Below are 21,604 nucleotides of genomic sequence, written 5' to 3'. Positions count from 1 at the left end.
AATGTTGCTGTTTTTGCTGTACTTTGGATCATGTAAATGCAGGCTTGGTGTGCAAAAGAGACTTCTTTAAAAAACAAAAAATCTTACTGTTCAAAAACTTTTGACAGGTAGTGTATTTGGGTAAAATATTACCATTAAAATGTATGATAGTTTGTGTTACACAAAACTGTAATAATATGTAGTTTTAATGGATTAATTATGCCTTGTTGTACACATTTTGCACTGTACGATATCAGTAATAATTCACATTTATAATACTTATCTATTTATTGTTACACCTTTAAAAAGTGTAATACATTAAGACACATGATAAACAAACCTTCAAATATTATGCATTTCAACTTTGGTTACAATTATTTATGAAAAGATATCATATGCATTAAAATTTACATAATAAACACTTTTATAATGCATTATGCGTACAGGCTTTAAGTCAAGCGTTCTGTTTTAAATATACGTTCACATCAGCTGACAGAAATGAAAGCAAATATTCACTGAATATGTCTTTATGTAACACTGAACATTTTTCCAGTATAAATCACTATCTGTGATGCTGAATATCTGACATGAGTATCAGCTGAATATGAATAACACAATGGAAATCAGAAACACTGACGACTGTTAACAACTTCAAATTAAACATTCAACAAACTAACCTACACACACACACACACACACACACACACTACTAAAGTTGCGTCAGTGCTCTGTGTGTGTGTGTTTGTGTATGTGAGGTCTCTCAATCTCCATGGCAATAACAGCTGCTGTGGGTCGTAATTGAAAGCAATGAGAAAAAAAAAATAGAACAAAGAAATTGGAAAAGAAAATAAAGCGGATCAACAGAGACGAGGAGAACACGAGGCTGTTAATGATGGATGAGACACACAGACAGAAGAGAACCAACCACAAACCCACAGCGTGATGATTACTGCAACAGACATGAAGGCAAAGAACAGGAAATTAAGAAAATAACGACTGTTTGCAGAACAGTTTACACACTCTGCGCTGTCTGTGATTGGTCAGTCAGGCAGAAAGTCCCACCAAAAACACAGGTTGACACGTCTGACACTCAGACCAGCTGAACATCGTCTAAAGCAGATGTTTCAGAGTGCAGAAGATCAGGCCGTTCTGTGCATCTGCTCTGATAAGGCCAGAAAATCCCTGAAGCTCTGATGAGACGAGCTGCACACACACACACACACACACACACACACACACATAATCTCACACACTGAGGGTTGTAAAACCTCACAGATGTCCCTCTCCTGAGCTGATGAGTGTCTCAGGAGCTCATCTGGATCTATTGAGATCTCCGAGGCTCAGTGCTCAATGTGATCGCTTCACAAAATCATTATTGCACACGTATGTGCAAAACCTGCTGCCACACTGATAGAGCGGCATTGCTAGCTGGTTTCTAGGGTGCTCTGAGTGGTTGCCAGAATGATCTGAAAGTTCAGAGAGTGATGCTTGGTGGTTGAAGCACATTTTGAGTGATTTTCAGGTTATTGCAAACATCAACCAGATTTTCTGTTCCGCACAGACTCACTGTCTCACTAACGGCAGACGCCGAGCGCTGATTTTGTGAGCTGATGATCCAGAGGATAATGATGGCTCTTCACTGCTCTTTTGTTCATGTATGAGACAAAGAAAAACTCTGCTGCAGATCTGAATCTCCTCCAAAAACAAACTGAGAGATAAAAGACAGAGACGCACTGATCCGCCGAATACTGATGGAAACGCTTTGTTTGTTTGTTGTGCTGTATTTCAGTGTTAAAGCTGAAGTCGAATGTTAATTGCATTTCGTCTCGTCTCAGTGAATCGAAATGATGCCGTTACATGACATTTACCTACTAAACACACACCGATCACAGCAGCTCCTTCACCTCATAACAACAACAACAACAACAACAACAACACATTATGCAAATATCACAGACATTAGACATACACACACACACACACACACACACACACACACACATACACACAGGATGTTGCTTCATCATGTTTCTGTATCAAAAGTAGAATCAAACTCTGATCCATAATCCACCTGCTCTGAACTACACTGGTTTATATCACACAAAAGTACTGAGTTCAACAACCACACATCTGAGGAAGACAGAGTTTCCCATTTACGGAGACTGTCAGGCCATTACCTGAATTAAATCCTCCACTGCAGTCTGTTATCATCATCAGTTTCCAAACTAGTCCAAACAAAGCTAATGTAACCACCTGAGTTCAGCTGACACAAGTGATCCCAGCAAATATAGACACATGAAACACCTAAACAGACACAGAGAGACTCAGAGATCATAAGAATCATTTCAACACACACACGCCTTCTGACAGCCAGACAAACACCCTCAGAGGCGTTCTGATCTTAATAAAAGACGCCTGACATTTAGAGACATTATTCACTGGCAAAGCTGAAGAAATGCAGGAGAGGAGAAGAATACAGCTGAGGACGAGAGACACTGACACACTGAGAGAGAGAGAGAGAGAGAGAGAGAGAGAGGGGCATGATGTCATCACTGCACATAAACGCTGAGACAGAAGAGGTCGAGCGACAGTCTTTAGATACGAGAACAATCACAGACTGAAAACACCCGCGGCGTCACCGTCGCACCGTCAGCTGAAGATCATCCAGCACGTTCACAATCTGACAGCAGATCATCCGGCACGTCAATCACAGTGATCGGGTGGCGTTTCACTCTGTATTGATCTGGTTTGATTGATCTCTGTCTGAAGAACAGCAGTAGACAATCAATGCAGGTCTGCAACAGCTCTACGACGTCACATCAGCCTACAAACCTTACATTTCACAGACTCCTCCTGATCTCAGATCATCTACATCAATGGAGGAAGACTGAGACTCCCAAACCACCGAACAAAATGACGCTTCAAACAACAACAATTGTGAAACAAAAAAAAAAAGGGGGGGCAAACTGACCATGTAAGCAGTGCATTGTGGTCATACTTAACTAAATAACATCATATTTATTATTTGATTATTTAAATCTCATGTTTTAAAAATAGAAAAAAACAGATGCATGACAGTTGAAATGGTTTCTGTCAAGCATTTTATCTGTAAAAAAAATGATAGATGTCATTAAAACTGAAAATTAGCAGATACAAGTTAATGCAACTTCTAATTTACAAAAGGTGTATATATGGTTTATATTTCTAATGTATATAATTGCATATAATACATAGTTTAAAATTGTATTTTATACCTGTTTCTGCCATAATAATGGCCCATTTTAAATGTTTACATGACTTCCTTTTTTATTCCTTATTTTATTCATCATCACAAAGCCTGTATTTCATGAGTTTTCTGTGTCTGATGACCTGAACGTCACATAAAAACAATCACATCACTTCATGTGTCATTCTTACGCCTCTTCCTGTCTGAGTGGGTGGATCCTGGCCAGAATAAACAACTGATATCCAGACTAAATGCTGTGAGAGACTATAGTTGACTAAACACTGACATTTCAGATTTCTGCCTGGCCACATCTGAGCTGAAATAACAGATATTACAGGAGAAGAGAAGTTTTAAAAGGGAAATATCCAGCGGTAATATCTCACACACACACTGTAATTATATTCTCAACCTCAGAGCAAAAACACACACTGACTGAAGCAGATGGCTGCTGATTTATCGTTATATTTTGTCATTATATTTTCATCACAGAAGACGGTTCATTATTATTCACAGTTGTGCTGAAAGTCACCCTGGGAAAGAGATGATGTTCAGCAGACCAACAGCGCATTCATCCTCACACTACTACAGCCAATCAGATGAAATGTGCTTAATATGCAGGTACGTGCAGCAGGACTTTAGACCAATGAGATGTGACTGTGGGTGGTGCTAACCAGTGCAGAACACTGCAGAAATATTATCCAAATAAACAAAATTAAATGTCTCGTCATTTATCATGTTCACACCACAAAAACTTGTGTCTGATTAAAACTTATCTGAAACCATTTTTTTTTTTACTTAAAATAAAACAAGTTTAAATCGAAAGAATATATATATATATATATATATTATTTTGTTTTTGCCCCCATTTGCCCCCATTTGAGCTGAACTCAAAGATCTAGGACTTCTTCTATGTACACAGAAGGTCTATTTCTCTCAAATATTGTTCACAAATCCGTCTAAATCTGTGTTAGTGAGCACTTCTCCTTTGCTGAGATAATCCATCCACCTCACAGGTGTGGCATATCAAGATGCTGATTAGACAGCATGATTATTGAGCAGGTGTGCCTTAGGCTGGACACAATAAAAGGCCACTCTAAAATGTGAAGTTTTACTGTATTGGGGGGGTCCAGGGGGTCCAAAAACCAGTCAGTATCTGGTGTGATCACCATTTGCCTTACGCAGTGCAACACATCTCCTTCGCATAGAGTTGATCAGGTTGTTGATTGTGGCCTGTGGAATGTTGGTCCACTCCTCTTTAATGGCTGTGCGAAGTTGCTGGATATTGGCAGGAACTGGAACACGCTGTCATATATGATCCAGATCATCCCAAACATGCTCAATGGGTGACATGTCCGGTGAGTATGCTGGCCATGCAAGAACTGGGATGTTTTAAGCTTCCAGGAATTGTGTACAGATCCTTGCAACATGGGGCCGTGCATTATCATGCTGCAACATGAGGTGATGGTCGTGGATGAATGGCACAACAATGGGCCTCAGGATCTAGTCACGGTATCTCTGTGCATTCAAAATGTGGAATGTGGAAGCTACATTGTGTGCCGTGTTCGCTGTCCATACCATAACCCCACCGCCACCATGGGCCACTCGATCCACAATGTTGACATCAGCAAACCGCTCACCCACACGACACCATACACTGTGTCTGCCATCTGCCCTGTACAGTGAAAACCGGGATTCATCCGTGAAGAGAACACTTCTCCAAAGTGTCAGACGCCATTGAATGTGAGCATTTGCCCACTCGAGTTGGTTACAATGACAAACTGCAGTCAGGTCGAGACCCCGATGAGGACGACTAGCATGCAGGTGAGCTTCTCTGAGACATTTTCTGAAAGTTTGTACAGAAATTCTTCGATCTTGGAGGTGAAGATGCTAGACGTGGAGGTCCTGGGCTGGTGTGGTTACACGTGGTCTGCGGTTGTGAGGCCGGTTGGATGTACTGCCAAATTCTCTGAAACACCTTTGGAGACGGCTTATGGTAAAGAAATGAACATTCAGTTCACGGGCAGCAGCTCTGGTGGACATTCCTGCAGTCAGGATGCCAACTGCACACTCCCTCAAAACTTGCGACATCTGTGGCATTGTGCTGTGTGATAAAACTGCACATTTTAGTGTGGCCTTTTATTGTGGCCAGCCCAAGGCACACCTGTGCAATAATCATGCTGTCTAATCAGCATCTTGATATGCCACACCTGTGAGGTGGATGGATTATCTCAGCAAAGGAGAAGTGCTCCCTTACACAGATTTAGACAGATTTGTGAACAATATTTGAGAGAAATAGGCCTTTTGTGTACATAGAAAAAGTCTTAGATCTCTGCCAAAACAACATTTCTCATATTTATTTAGTTTAGACAGCAATAAATTGCTGTAACCTTGCAATTTTGAGGAAAAAAAAAAAAAGTCAAAAAGATTTAAATTCTGATTCAGATATTTATTTATTTATTTATTTATTTAAATCATGTGGTGGAAAGAAGCTTCCATTAAAATATTTAAACCAAAACAAAACAACAAAAAAAGTGAAATGATACTGAAATGGCACTGATGCAGCTGCAGTTGTTAAGGATATGGGCTGGACACCATACGGATGCACCAGTTGCGAGGACATGTGGTCTGTTTGAGGCAGAAGAAGACGATGTGCGCCAGTTCAGGGTATGGGACGACCAGAGCACTTAACTCACTGCTGACATCATCAGCCACTTCCTGCACCTGCTCAGCCTGATCCACCACCCCCGCCTCCTCCTGCTCAGCAGGCTCTGCCTCTTCTTCAACAAGCCCATCCCAGGCAGGAGAGGCACACAGGTCTGTGTGTGGCTCCGCCCCCATCGCAGCAGGCCCCTCCTCCTCTGATGTCATGGCTTTGGACCCGCCTACAAAGAAAAAGACAGTTAATGATTACAGATTTCGGTCTGGAGAAACCAAGTTAAACTAGTGTAAAGGAGAACACAAAGTTCTCAGACACTTATAATTAAGTCCTTGGAATGAGGTATTCCTGTACACATTTATCTATTCATATAGATGAACAAAAATAACGTTATTTTGCTGAGCGGTTGCAAAAGGTGGACCGCCGGGTGAAAGCTAAATAAACGGCTTGGTTATAAATACCCCTGTAGCTGCACATAAAGAATGAGCTGCTCTGAACGGAGAACAAACATTAAATCAACACACAGTGATGTTCACTCACCGCATCGGTGCTGATCGTGATCATGTGATGCCACAGTTATCATAACATTTACATTTATGTAAATGTTATGTAATTACTTAAATGCAAGTCGCTTTGGATAAAAGTGTCTGCTAAATGAATAAATGTAAATGTTATGCGTTTAGCTGAGAAGCACATGCAATCGGTCACAGAACGAGAGTCTCGCCTTCATCTGTTCTCGTGTGTCGGTGAACACGTGTGCTCGTGTGATTGTCTGACCCGTGTTTGCTGAGGGTCTAAAGCAATTTCACCACGTCTGACTGAAACATAAGAGAACGTTCCTGCAACGTCTGTCTGACAACATGAAATAACCACAGACAGCAGAACAGAGGAGGACAGACACACATTTATTCTGCTCTTCAGATCTCACTTCTGGTTAAAAGAACAGTTCACTCAGATGATCACTGTGTCATTATTTACTCGCCTGCATAAAATATTTAAAAAATAAATGACTTTTTGTTCATACTATGAAATCTAATGGTTTTGTTTTGTTTAAATATTGTTGTTTGCAGTTTTTCAAAATACCTCCTTTTGTGTTTGAACAGCTTTGGAATGACATGAAGGAGAGTCAACAATGACAGAATGATCATTTCTAGCTGAACTATCCATTTAATATCATTGATATTCCATGTTTGTCACTACATTAAGTTCTGGAGGATGAAAACTAGATTAAACAAGTCTCGCATCACAGCAGATGTTTAGAATGACTCATGTCACATCAGATGATCATTACTACAACCCCAATTTAAAAATAATGTGTTAACCAGCTGACTAACCAGTTACACATCTAATCTGAGTTTCTGGTGCTGTGCTGATGCTTGTGTGTTCAGCTCCCACTGAATGCATGGACTGGTTAACATGTGTGGTCAGTGTCACTTTTGATACAAACATGTTTGTCACATTAAACGTGAATGTATTTACTCACTCACATTAGCTGCTCGATTTCTGTAATGAACCTGTTATGTTCTCCATCACAATCTCTTTAACCTGTTCATCATCTCAATCCATCTCCCATCCGTCCCTGCGTGTGTGTGTGTCCGAGCGTCCGCACAGGGACAGTAAATCAGCTACATTGTGTGGAGTCAACGGTCTCACATGAATAAACACATTAAATCATGTTTCCATTAATATGTAAAAATGCAGAGAGGTTTCAGTGCTGCTGTCTGTGGGTTTCCAGGTCAGACAGACACTGCTGGAGCTGAACACACACACACACACCTGCAAATACAGAACATCACATTCATGTCTTAAGTGTTTCTCATGTGCAGGAAGGAGCTCAAAAGAGTCTCCTGCTTCTCAGATGTTTCTTCTGAGAAAAAAAAAAAGACACCAGTAATCTCACATGTGTCTCCACTGAAGTTCCAGAAGAGATCTCAACAGTGTCTCAAACTATGCTCAGATGTGCCACAATACCCTCAAAGTCTGTATCCAAACCTCAGAGGTCTCAAAATAAACTGATTAAATTCTCCTTGCAAGCCAACACAGTCCTGATCCACTGAGCAGTAAGTGCTTATAGACACACACACGCGCGGTGTGAAGTAAACGAGGGGATTTTAACAAGAGGCCACAGCTCTGGTGGCTGGCTAACGGTTTAATGACCCGCTATCAGAGATCAGACGTCACGTTCAGTCACTGAACTCATTGACACACTACAGCCTCTCTGACCTGAGCAGACATGACAGAAAGGAGGAGAAAGATACGTCCTCTGTTGACAAGGTCAAAGGTCATTTGACACTGATCTAGAACTGTGTTACAATCACAATTAGAGTTGTTCATTTTACATTCTACATTCATGCATTTTGCAGATGCTTTAATCCAAAGCAACTTAGATTGCCTTGAAGAAATCAAACCCATGACCTTGACATTAATAGCATCAAGATCTGCTGTTTGAGCTACAGGAATGATGAATGAGCTGAATGAGATTGAACGAGGGAGTCAGTAAAACGATCCGATCTTTCCATCACCGATGTGTGTGTGCGTGTCTCCTCCAATCAGCAGGAGATACAGATGCCTCATTGTAGGATCCAAACTAATGACATTTGCATATAGCTATTTCCTTATTTACCTAATGAACACCTGCTGCAATGACCTCAGAAATTATGACACACACACACACACGCGCACACACAAAACACCCAAACACACACATAGACACTGACAACCCATAAGAAAAGAGAAACGCTTCACATTAGTGTCCATGTAACGCTCAAACAATCAATCATGACACAGTTTACTAAGAATTTGCATCTATTTGCTTTTATTTAAATCATATCATCAAAACGTATTTATTAAATTGCATGGAATCAGCATGAAAACAATTACATTTAATCAGTTAAAAACTATGAGCATGGTTCAAATATGGCTAGATGTGGAAGATGCAATTAGTACAAAATGTCTGAGGTTGACTGGCTTACATAATAAACTGGATTTACTGATGGGAAATGTATAAACTGAATTCTGTGTATTTATCGTTTATTTAAAACACATTTAGTTTATTACATAAATCTCATTCCTCCTCATTTTATTTATGCAGGACTGACCAGTATGAATCACATTAAGTTTATTATTTCGTTTATGGTTCGTTAGAACTATGTCCTGTTTAAGCCATGAAAAACTACAGTATAACAACTGCTTTGGCACAAAATAAAATTCTAACTAATATTACAGGTGAACTCTGGGAATAAATAAAAGCTAGAGGACACAAACAGATGTGCGTGCTGAGAATGTGACGCGTGTTTACAGCCAGAGCGGAGCTGAAATCTGTCTACTGTATAAACATCCTGACAGACACAAACCTGTGTCTCGCTCATTTCTCGCTCTTCCTTCGCTCTTCCGAAACAAAAAACAGACCTGGATTCATTCACAACCCTTCATGACATCACAGCCATGAGCTCAGTAACATACAACAGAACTGAGCACAGCCAATCACAGCAGAGCTCATTTACATACAGAAATGAGTCATTTGAATGAAAAGGTTTTGATTGTAAAGAGTCAAATAACACTGAAATAATTACTGTTCAGGCTTCACTCTTGTTCTAAAATGCTACAGAACAAGTCTTTTGGTCGTTATGTTGAGGAGTCACTGCAACGCTTGTAAAAATAGCATGTGATGTGTGCGTTATAAATCAGCGGTGTGTGTTTCCTGTCTGAGAGAGAAGCAGTAATCTGTTCCTCATCCAGATGGCTCAGGTGAGTCACATGATTAATGACCCAGAGTTTCTGCAGGAACAACGGAGACTCACTCCAGTCCACACAAGACATACTCAGACACTCTCAGACATAGTGAAAAAATCTAAGACACTCAGACACTGTGAGACATGATGAGACACAATGAGAAACGATGAGAAACACCAAGACACTCTGAAACATAAGACACACTGAGAAACACCAAGACACTCAGACACTGTGAGACATAAAATGCTCTGCTACACAGAGACACTTTGAGAAACACAGATAAACACTGACAAACTCAGAAACTCTCAGACACTGTGAGACATGATGAGACAATTTAAGACATACTGAGAAATTCTGAGACACAGAGAAAAGCCAAGAAACTGTAAGACATTCAGACACTGTAAGACGTGATGAGAAGATCTAAGACAGACAGAAACACACCACGACACTACGAGACATACTGAGCGATATATACAGAGACAAACCAAGACTCTCTGAGACACACTGTGGCACTATGACAGGCACTGAGACACTCAACAACACAACAAGAAACTTTGAGACATTCAGACACTGTGAGACACATTCAGACATGCTGAGACATGGTGAGATAGACAGAGACAAACCAAGATTCTCTGAGACACTGTGAGACATGATGAGAGTCTGAGACACACAGACCCACTCTGAGACACACCAAGACATCGAGGGACACAGAGAGACTTTGAGACTCTCAGACACTGTAAGACATGATGAGATCATGTGAGACAGACAGCGACACACCAAGACACTAGACACTGTCTGAGACACATTGGGGCACTCTGACAGGCACTGAGACACACCAAAACGCACTGAAACACACTGAAAAACTCTGAGACACTCAGACACAATAGAGACACACAGGGACACGCCGAGACATTCGGAGACACTAAGACACTGTGAGACATGATAAGACAGTATGAGACACACAGACACACCAAGACACTATGAAGCACACTGAGAAACTCTGAGAAACTAAGACACTGTGAGACATACAGAGACACACCGAGAAACACCAAGAAACTTGAGACATCAGACACGGCAAGATGCACTCAAACACACTGAGACACAACAGGAAACACTGAGATACTCAGACACAGTGACACACTGAGAAAACCTGAGACACACCGAGAAACTTTAAGGCATAGCAAGACACACAAATTCACCAAGACATGCCAAGACAAACTGAGAAACCCTGAAAAACTCCGAGACACACTCAAACACATTGAGAAACGCTAAGATACTCAAAGACACACAGGGATACACAGAGACACGCCCATACACACATTCAAACATCCTCAGAAGATGCAGAGCACAAGCATCTCCTCAGCGTCCCATCAATCCTCACACGTGTACAGTTAAACACGGACACAGCAACCCCCGTTTAAGGCCCTTGGCCTTCTTATAAATATTAAAAACACGTCTGTTGACCCGGGAAACACGCATTTATCTGCTGTCAGCTCAGAGACGGAGAACAGCAGCACTACACTGGGACACAAAACACTTCCTTTCTGATCACATGACCTGGACTGACGCCACAAACACTTCACAAGCTTTCTATTAGAGATTCAACCCAGACCAACCTAGAAATGTTCTCCAACAGCTCTGACTGCATTGAAACAGGACAAACACATTGTGAGTCTGAATAATGCTACGTTTTTATAAAGGGCATCCTAATGCCTGATGCTCTAGATTGGCCGTTGAAGACTTTTGAAATTGTATAAACAAAACCTGAGAAACAGAAACAATAGTTAATAGAAATAAAATACAAAATATGATTTCTTGATTTTTATGTTTCTTTTATAGCATTAAGTTAATTTGAAGGTCATTTGAATTTATTCAATTTACATTTTCTTAATAATCATATAGTAATTTGAATAGTTTTACTTTTTTAACCTCTATGTAATGACATTGGGAAAACAACCCGTTTTTATTTTATCTGGTTTAGCCACAGAAAGTGTCTTTGTGTCATGGGGCACAACAACTAATCTTAGGTTATACAGCTGTAATATTTTATAGGGTGCCCCTGCGGGTGAACTGAGTAAAATAAAAATAAAACACTGGTGGGTTTTAAAAGACCAATGCATAGTGAAAATCACTTAAAATGACAACAATTAGGAATTCTGTCAAGTATTGACCACATATCACTTGATATATTAATGTTACTGGAGGACTATTACCACATTCTGATTTAACAAAATAGCTTCATTCATTGCTGTTTAGCAGGAAAACTTTACAAAACACCACTCATGCATCATATAGATGAATGATAATCAATATATGAATCAATCTGACTGTTCCTCACACATCATTATCATCATAACACTGCATGTGTGCAGAGATCAATCACAAAGAGCAGTGAAATCATCAGCCTTGTCTTACTGACAGACACTCAAACAGCACCTGACAGGAGATGGTCACATGACCTCACATCCTACTCCTATTGCAGGCCCGTAGCCAGTCTAGCGGAAGGGGGGGGGTTCTTTTTTTCCAAAAAGTGGACCTTTTTCAGTTCCCACTCATTTTGTATTTAACTATGAGGTTCAAATACTTCATTTTGTTGACTACTCATGCACCAATTTGTGCTGTATTATCATGTGTGCCGGTATTTTAATAAGCATGATTTTTTGATTCACCAAAAATATTTACTACAATGTTGTCAAACTGCTTACCAAGATATCGCCTTGTTCAGTAAATATACACAAATACCTAAAGCAATAAGTAATTTAATTAAATGAATGACATTTTTAATGCAATAAAATCACAGATTCTTTGTACTGAAACATATCCAAATGGTGGGTGGATGTGTGTCCCTCTAGGGGGTTCTGGGGGCATGCCCCCCCAGGAGAAAATTTTACACATTTTAAAGTGAAATTCATTAATTTAGTGTACTTTAAGAACTCAAAAGGGTCATTCCAGCTGGAATCATCAAATTTTGGAAAAGTTCCCCATCTGACCTCCTCAGATTTGTCTGAAAAAAATCCATGTGATGGGTAATATGCCCAATAGATCAGTTTGTTTTTCACCCCGTTTTGGCATCACAGTCTGAGTGACCATGTTCAGACTAAAATATCTCCAGAACTATTTGTGCCAGGTCCATGAAATTTTCTGGGCTAAGAGTCCTAGTCCAGAACTGCATGAATTACAACTCACTGCATTGTTACTGAATTTACACTTGAATGCTGGCCCTCTACTTTTTTTGAAACTATTACTTTAAGGGTTTTCAGATGTCCATAGAAACCTCAATTTTCAATGTATAAGCATCAAACTTGGTAAATGGTCTGATATGTACCATGTCTTTCACATCCTTTGATATCAGACAATAGAGTCTGATGGATGTTGAGATATTAAGGTCCAAAAATGGAAAAAAACTCATTTACACCAATGTTCAGAGCAATATTTCCCATGAATGACACTAGGTGTGAACATAAAACTTGTTTTTTTGAAAGAGCATATTGTTATTGATAAAATATTTAAAAATTAGGGTGGGGTTTTGCCTCATTTTTCTGTAATGATTTTTTTAAAAGTTTCGTCACTGATCCTATTGTTCACTTTTGCTATTTAACTTGGTATGGGCATTTCAACAGAATTTATTAATGTTCCACTTATACAAAAAATACAAAATACAAATACAAATGAAAATGGATGTATTATTCACTGGATTGGGTGGAACATCAAGATTAGGTACTTATGTTGCATTCCATTGAATGTCGGTAGTTGGTGAATCCAAGTTAGTTCTCCCGATGTCCGTGGTAAATGCGTTCCATTGTAACAGTTGGCAAAAATATGGATGCCTACGGATAATTCCAACCGACTCGGTCTGCACTGAACTGGCCCCAAACTTAAGTGGCCGTTCCATTGCACTTTCCCGAGGTGGAGGTCGGATTTCCGAGTCCCGAGCACAATGGAATGCTGCATTATAGCATTAATTTAGGCATATGAGTTCAAAATAGCTGGTACTACAGTAGTTGTGAATGTCACATAACAATGATTTTTTTTTAATTATTACAGAAAAATGACGCAAAACCCCATGCCAATTTTTTTATATTTTATCAATAAGAACATGCTCTTTCAAAAAAAAAAGTTTCTTGTTCACACCTGGTGTCATTCATGGGAAATATTGCTCTGAACATTGGTGTAAATGAGTTTTTTTTTTTCAATTTTTGGACCTTAATATCTCAACATCCATAAGACTCTATTGTCTGATGTCAAAGGATGTGAAAGACATGGTACATATCAGACCATTTACCAAGTTTGATGCTTATACATTGAAAATTGAGGTTTCTATGGACATCTGAAAACCCTTAAAGTAATAGTTTCAAAGAAAAGTAGAGGGCCAGCATTCAGGTGTAAATTCAGTAACAATGCTGTGAGTTGTAATTCATGCAGTTCTGGACTAAGACTCTTTGCCCAGAAAATTTCATGGCCCTGGCACAAATAGTTCTGGAGATATTTTAGTCTGAACATGGTCACTCAGACAGTGATGCCAAAACGGGGTGAAAAACAAACTTTTTTTTTTTTTGTAAAAAAAGTATGCACAGTAGAGATCTGAAATTTTGTATATGATCTGTTGGGCATATTACCTGGGGTCAGGTGGGGACCATTTGATGATTCCAGCTGGAATGACCCAAAAGTAAGAGCTCTAACCCATGTTCATTGTACAAATTGAACAAACAAAAAAGTTGATGACAGTCTGAAAAATCAGTTCTAGAACTGCCCCTGGTGAGAATATACTGTGTTCTTCCTTGACCCATGCTACACCCTTCCACTGAGTTTTCTGAGCCCCCATTCCGGGCCCCTTTCAGCCTCTGAGCCCTATGCAGTCTTTCCTCCTTTTCAAAATACAAATATCAAAAAAAGGAATTTTATGCAGAAATTTTTCATTTTGATAATGAACATTATCTGAGCTGTAAATCAAGATATCAGTTTAACATATTACTAGACAGCTTTTTCCATATTAATTCCATTTCTGCAGGTCTTTAAAAAAAAAAAAAAATAAAATAAAATTATACATACATACATACATACATATATATATATATATATATATATATATATATATATTTTTTTTTTTTTAATTTAATTTAATATTTTACATTTAATACATGTATACATAATAATATAACAGTTCAATATGTCCCACAATTCTGCCGCAATACCATAGTGCAGTCAGTGTTACAGTAAAAATAATCCATATTAAATGATTCTGACTATAGTTGCGCACAGTGTTTCTCCTGTTTGTCAGCGCTGTTTCATCTGTTTAAATCGCCATGTCATTGTGTTCTTCATCGAATTCAAGCGCTTCACTCTGGATCTCACAGCGCTGTTTAGTGCTGGCGAGTAAACTCATCTGCTCTAGTAAACTTGCGCTCCGCTGCTGTTTGAATTGTAATCCGAGCGGATAAATGGTCCGTGTGGCGCGCTTCAAACGACTAGCACATTTTATCCATAGCGCTATTTTTGTCTTTCCGTCCCCAAATTTAAGACCTCTTGAAATTATAATTAAGACTTTTCTTATACTTATTAAGGTATTTAATACTTTTTATGGCTTTAAAAGTACGTTGTTATTTAAAAGAACACTTGTTTATTTAAAAAAAAAAAAAAAAAAAAAAAAAAAAAAAAAAAAACGTACATAAATTCCGGACCTTTGACTGGATGGGGTAGGTCGCTCGAACCACCCGAACCCCCCCTGGCTACGGGCCTGTATTGGCAGTTGCCATCACTGCTGCTTTTGATGTGATGGCATGTCTGGTGATGCCAGAGTCACAGAAATCACACCTCATGATGATTTCTAGCCACTTTGGACTAACAAAAATAATAAAGAGCCTGACTAATGTAGGATATAACACGTTAAACTTTGAATCTAGCCAAGTTTCTGTTGGAATATGATATTTTCTGACTTTATGAGCTGTGGTGTGGTATCATGGGCTCTATATGTCTGCTGATCTCTACAAGAGCATGAGACGCGTTCAGATCACGACTGATGACGGTCATTATGAAGAACTGGGACAGTCTGAATTACACATTACTGGGGTAAAACCCTACAGCCGCTCCAACCCAGACAAACACAGCCCAGCCCGTCTGATACAGAACACACAATAATGATACAGAATCACTCGAAACAGCCGAAGCACAAAGTCACTTCTGTTCTGAACTGCAGAAAACAAACGAACGCTCAGTGTGATTATATGGGACTAAACACATCCACACATAGAAATATCTCAGGATCTATAAGCTTGGTCTATATTGAGCTCCATATAATCCACACACACACACACACACACCTCACGTTGCATAACGTGACAATTTACATAAGTGTAAAACACACACCTACACAATCTTGTTTAACAAAGAAACAGAAACACAGAGGGAGGTAAAGAACGAGACACGAGACGAGAAACAGAACAAGAGAACGTGCACAAATACAGAATCATATGTCTGACACACACAGGATGTGATCTGGAGGGATAACATGAATGAAAACAGCAACATTACTGTACACTGCAGCCCAAAATAGGAGGAAGAGTTTAATTTATGTTGTGCATAAATCAAATTAAGCCTATTTTTAGGACATGAATATTTGTTGCATCATTAATTAAACATTTAGAAAATATGAGCAACATGTTCTTGACAAGGTTTGTGAGATTCACAAAAGTTTCCATGAATTTCATGTCACTTACTCTCTGGACAGGAAACAAACACTGAGCTCAACACAGCAGAAGCGATGAAACATTTAATGACTGATATCAAAATGTGTCACGACTCATTTATCAGTGTACGTGTGTGTGTGTTAGAACTGAAGAACACACAGACAGACAGACAGACGGACAGACGGTCTTTAGTGGTGAAGTTTCATGTTGTGTCTATGAATAGCAGCTCAGGATTGATCTCTCTGCGTGGGCAACACACACACACACACACACACACACACACCGTCTTTCTCTCCTGTCTCACCCTGTAATTAATCCCACCTGCTAATAAACAATCCCACTGCAAATAGCTGCCTGGTAATTGTGTGTCCTGAAGTGAGCTGAATCTGACAACACCTCCCTTCGCAGAAGTCCTCAACGGAGAAAATTATTCATAAATAACACAAAACACTGGACTAAATAAATGCATGCATGAATATAAATATCACACACGGACACTATTACGGCTGTGATTGGACTGCAGGTGATCACATATTCAGACCTCTATTACATCAGTTACACACTTAGGTAAACCAGCTTTAACTTAAAGTACTGAACATGGAGTTTATATCAGGTCACTGACATTTCACACAATATGCTCTGTAATTCTGTTCAGTTCCGCACAGTCAACAAAAACTCAGAAAAAGTCAAAGCTAATTAGCATTAGAAACACAAACTGACAGTAATCTGAAACAAACAAACAGGGGCTCAATATTGAGCCACTAGTATGTATATTAAAACACCTCCAATCAGGACACTCACAGTGCCACTCTCAATCAATCAGAACACTAAAACTCAATGTATAATTCACTTTTTACACATATGACGCAAATTTTGTCATCAGAATAGTACCTTTGTATATGCAGAGTATGAATTTGTTTTGCAGTAATCAGTTGTTCCACAAGGGGGCAACACTGTCCCAGGTCGTTGATTCACAGTAGAAAATTAAACTAAAGTGACAGAACAACAACAACAAAATGGAAGAGACTGCAACAACAGCAGACACTCACATTGACAAGCACTTGTGAGTGAGAGGTTATGAGGGAGCCAAGCTGTGGTTTATAAGAGTCCAAAATATTTATTATCAGTCATAGCTTAGGAGGAAAAATAGAGCAGACACTGGACATGGATGAAGCTTTCTAAAGCGCATATGTCGACTGCCTGAGTTGGTGAACAACATAAAATGGAGTATACTCTGAAAGCACAAAAACAAAGTACACTTTGGACTTCAGACTGCTGCTGCTCAACCAATCAGATTACTTGACCAGTCAAAACACTCGGACAACCACTCGACCAATCAGAACAGAATTTTAATGCTACTTGACCAATCAAACACTCAAACTCAATTAATCAGTTCACTTGGAATTCCAGTTGACCAATCAAAAATTTGTAACGCTGCTTAACTATTTAGAACACTTGAAATGCCACTCTTGACCAATTAGGTCATCCCTGACCAATTACAATGTTCAGAACACTGCCCAACCAATCAGAACACTCATAAGGCTGCTCCTGACCAATCAAAATACTTGGACTGCTACTCCCACTTGACCAGATCAGAACAGTCCAATAAGGTGGGTCACTTCTTGGTTTTTGTAAATTAGTTTATTAAAAGTTTGTTTGACCAAAAAGAACAAACTACTGAAGTCAGTCATCACAGGACATGAATTTGACATTATTTGTTTCGCTAAATCTAAATATCACCATTATATTTGTTGTTCTACATATGAGCTCCACTATAAACACACACACACACACACACACGTTTGAGTCTGGACTCATTAAGCATTAAACACTCAGAGTTACTGTCACACAGATGAGCTCAGCGTTCATCCACTCAACAACGCTGATGTTCCGCTTCAGACTGAGAGTCTCATGAATGCTCAAAACACTCACCCAATCACACACAAACACATGCTCTGTTTGAATGGTAACAGGTGCTTCACAGACACAAAGAATGTGAGTCACAGTAATGTTAAAGTAAAGAGCTGATATTAGACCTGCTTCAATAAATCATTACATTTATTGATCATACTCAATAGGAATACACTATTTCTTTGAATATAATAAGTGTAACTGCAGCTGTTTATACACATTAATCATGTCTTAATACCGCATTGTAGTGTTAAAGGAACACTCCACTTTTTTTGAAAATAGGCTCATTTTCCAACTCCCCTACAGTTAAACAGTTGCGTTTTACCGTTTTCAGATCCATTCAGCCGATCTCCGGGTCTGGCGTTAGCATTTGTATCATAGCTTAGCATAGATCATTGAAACAGATTAGACCGTTAGCATTTCGCTCAAAAATAAAATAGGCTAACTTCCGTCAACATAACCAAAGTGACCGCCTGCTTGCACAGGGAGACTATTTTCAGTTGCTGCGTAATATCATTGCACCTGCTGCACCCATGGTACGGCAGCAAAGTTCCTTGATTATTACGCCGGAATGAGAGTATAGTTCCTAGCATAATCAGCCTAGAAAATCACAACTTTTCATTTTCCGTCGGTCTCAGTACACAGTGTAACTACAGAAGAGTCAAGTTTTAAATTCAATAAAAAAACATTGAAACTCTTTGGTCATTTTTAAGTGAGATGCTAATGGTCTAATCAGATTCAATGATTTATGCTAAGCTATGCTAAAAGTGCTACCACCAGACCCGGAGATCGGCTGAATGGATTCGAAAACGGTAAAACTGTTTAACTGTAGGGGAGTTGGAAAATGAGCCTATTTTCAAAAAAAGTGGAGAGTTTATTTAATACAGAGAGTGTTTATCTGCATTTCAAAATGACTTCAAACACTGCTCATCCATTCAGAGCTGTAGCGTTGTTTTTCAGAGAAACAAATATGTAAACTTAGCATGCTCCCTAAATATCCAATAGAGTCTGGCTGCAGACATGCACTTGCATTTTCAGACTTGCACTCTCAGACAGCTGCACCTCCGCAAATGAGGTCACTTGCAGCCTATTTTTATTTTTAGTTTATTTTATTTATTTATTATTTTTTAAATTGAATCGCTCAACAGTAGTACAACAGTAGCCAGGTTGGCAAAGACAAGAAAAAAGAAACTAAATTGCACTCTCTGCTACCTGCAACGTCACTTGTAGTCCACACAAATGGTGCGTGTTGCCAATGGAGACAAGACGCTGCGGTGGTTAAATGATTAAAACTAATTAAATAACATAACGTACAGGGTCGTGCATGTCATCTGTAGGAGATAAAGACAAGACCTGCAAGTCCGTGGCCACAGAACAACATAATATGAATGAAAGTTTCATATTCTCGTTAAGCGTTTTCCTCCCGTAGAAAACTTAAAACTTTTCACTTAATATGGCTTAATGCAATGGTTCCCAACCATGTTCCTGCAGGCACCCCAACACTGCACATTTTGCATCTCTCCTATGTCTGGCACACCCATTTCAGGTCTTGGAGTCTATATTAATGAGCTGATGATCTAAATCAGGTGTGTTTGATTAAGGAGACATGGAAAACATGCAGTGTTGGGGGCCTCCAGGAATGTGGTTAAAGATGGTGCTATTAAAAGATCAAATTCTGTTAAGCTCCTGAAGTTTGTGGACAACACTACATTGGCCTCATCAAGGATGGAGACGAGTCTGCTTACAGACAGGAGGTTAAAGAGCTGGCTGTCTGGTGCAGCCACAACAACCTGGAGCTCAACACGCTCAAAACAGTGGAGATGAGAGTGGACTTCAGGAGGAACACCCCTGCTCTCCCCCCACTTACTGTACCATCATGGACAGCACGTCAGCGGACACATTCAGGTTTCTGGGCACTACAATCTCTCAGGACCTGAAGTGGGACAATCACATTGACCCGATTGTCAAAAAGGCCCAGCAGAGGCTGTACTTCCTTCGCCAGCTGAGGAAGTTCAATCTGCAGAAGGAGCTGCTGAAACAGTTCTACTCGGCCATCACTCAATCCATCCTCTGCACCTCAATAACTGTCTGGTTCACCTCAGCTAACAAAACTGACCTTAGTAGACTACAGAGGATAGTCCGAACTGCTGAACGAATCATTGGTACAACCCTCCCTACCATCCAAGATCTGTACTCATCCAGAGTGAGCAAAAGGGCTGGCAAAATCATTCTGGACCCCTCACATCCAGCCCACTTGCTCTTCGAACTGTTGCCATCTGGCCGGTGCTACAGAGCACGGAGCACCAAAAACAGCCAGACACAGGAACAGCTTCTTCCCTCAGCCCATCTACCTCATGAACAGTTAAATGTTCCACCCACTGTGCAATACCGCTAGCCATACTTATATTTATTATACATATGTTATCACTTTAACATATCTTCCATACATTCAAATTCCCTTGCATAATTTGTATATAGCACATCTGTACTTATATTATATTGTCTATTGTGTATTGTCTTTGACATATTCATTCTAATCACTCGTTTATTTGTCTATTGTTTGTGTCTTTTCATATATTTATTCTAACCACTTGTTTATTTTTGTTATCAGTGTCTTGTGATCCTGTCTGTGCACTGGAAGCTTCTGTCACCGAGACAAATTCTTTGTACGTGTAAACACTTGGCAATAAAGCTCCTTCTGATTCTGATTCTGAAATTCAATATACAGTTTATTAATATAACGTATATGTAGGCTATATAGTATTTTCCTCCGCAAAATGTGCCATAGTGTGACATAACGGATTAAGACGATAAAGACTAAACTCGTTTGCTCCTATTCATTATTAAAACAACTACAGACAAGCAGGTGAGCCTAAAATAAACACAACGCCGCATATATTCGCTTTTTCCCATACAGAATAATCTCTACAGCCCTTTTATATCATCGTGTTTTGCTTATATCTGTGGCCACACATTTGCGGGTCTTGTCTTTATCTCCTACAGATGACATGCAGGACCCTGTACGTTATGCTATTAAATTAGTTTTAATCGTTTAACCACCGCAGCGTCTTGTCTCCATTGGCAACGCAAACCATTTGTGTGGATTCTAAGTGACGTGGCAGGTTGGCCAATTGGCGATTGCGAGTGACACTGTAATTTAGATTATTTTTTCTTGTCTTCACCACCTGGCTACTGTTGTAAAATGTTGAGAGATTCAATTAAAAATAATAAATAAATAAATAAATAAAATAAATATAAAACGGACTGCAAGTAACGTCACTTCCGGAAGTGCAGGTGTCTGAGAATGCAATTCTGAAAATGCAAGTGAAATCTGCAGCTAGACCCTTCTCCAAATATCTGCAAACATGTTATGGTATTTTTATGCCTTAGCACAGTCAAAAAATGAGACACAGCACC

At 39.5% G+C, this 21,604-nt stretch overlaps 1 protein-coding gene across 1 annotated transcript in view; it reads right to left on the bottom strand.

Moving 5' to 3' along the window:
* Positions 1–5,743: 5,743 nt before the first annotated feature.
* LOC127166302 (voltage-dependent T-type calcium channel subunit alpha-1I-like) overlaps positions 5,744–21,604 on the bottom strand; it is a 33,618-nt gene continuing 17,757 nt past the window's right edge. Inside the window, exon 2 of the mRNA XM_051111458.1 lies at positions 5,744–6,087. Coding sequence (XP_050967415.1) covers positions 5,777–6,087 — 311 coding nt within the window. The 3' untranslated portion in view covers positions 5,744–5,776. The remainder of the gene's footprint in view (positions 6,088–21,604) is intronic.

Source organism: Labeo rohita, chromosome 6, assembly GCF_022985175.1.
Source record: "Labeo rohita strain BAU-BD-2019 chromosome 6, IGBB_LRoh.1.0, whole genome shotgun sequence".
NCBI lineage: Eukaryota > Metazoa > Chordata > Actinopteri > Cypriniformes > Cyprinidae > Labeo > Labeo rohita.
This window is presented reverse-complemented; position numbering and strand designations above follow the sequence as displayed.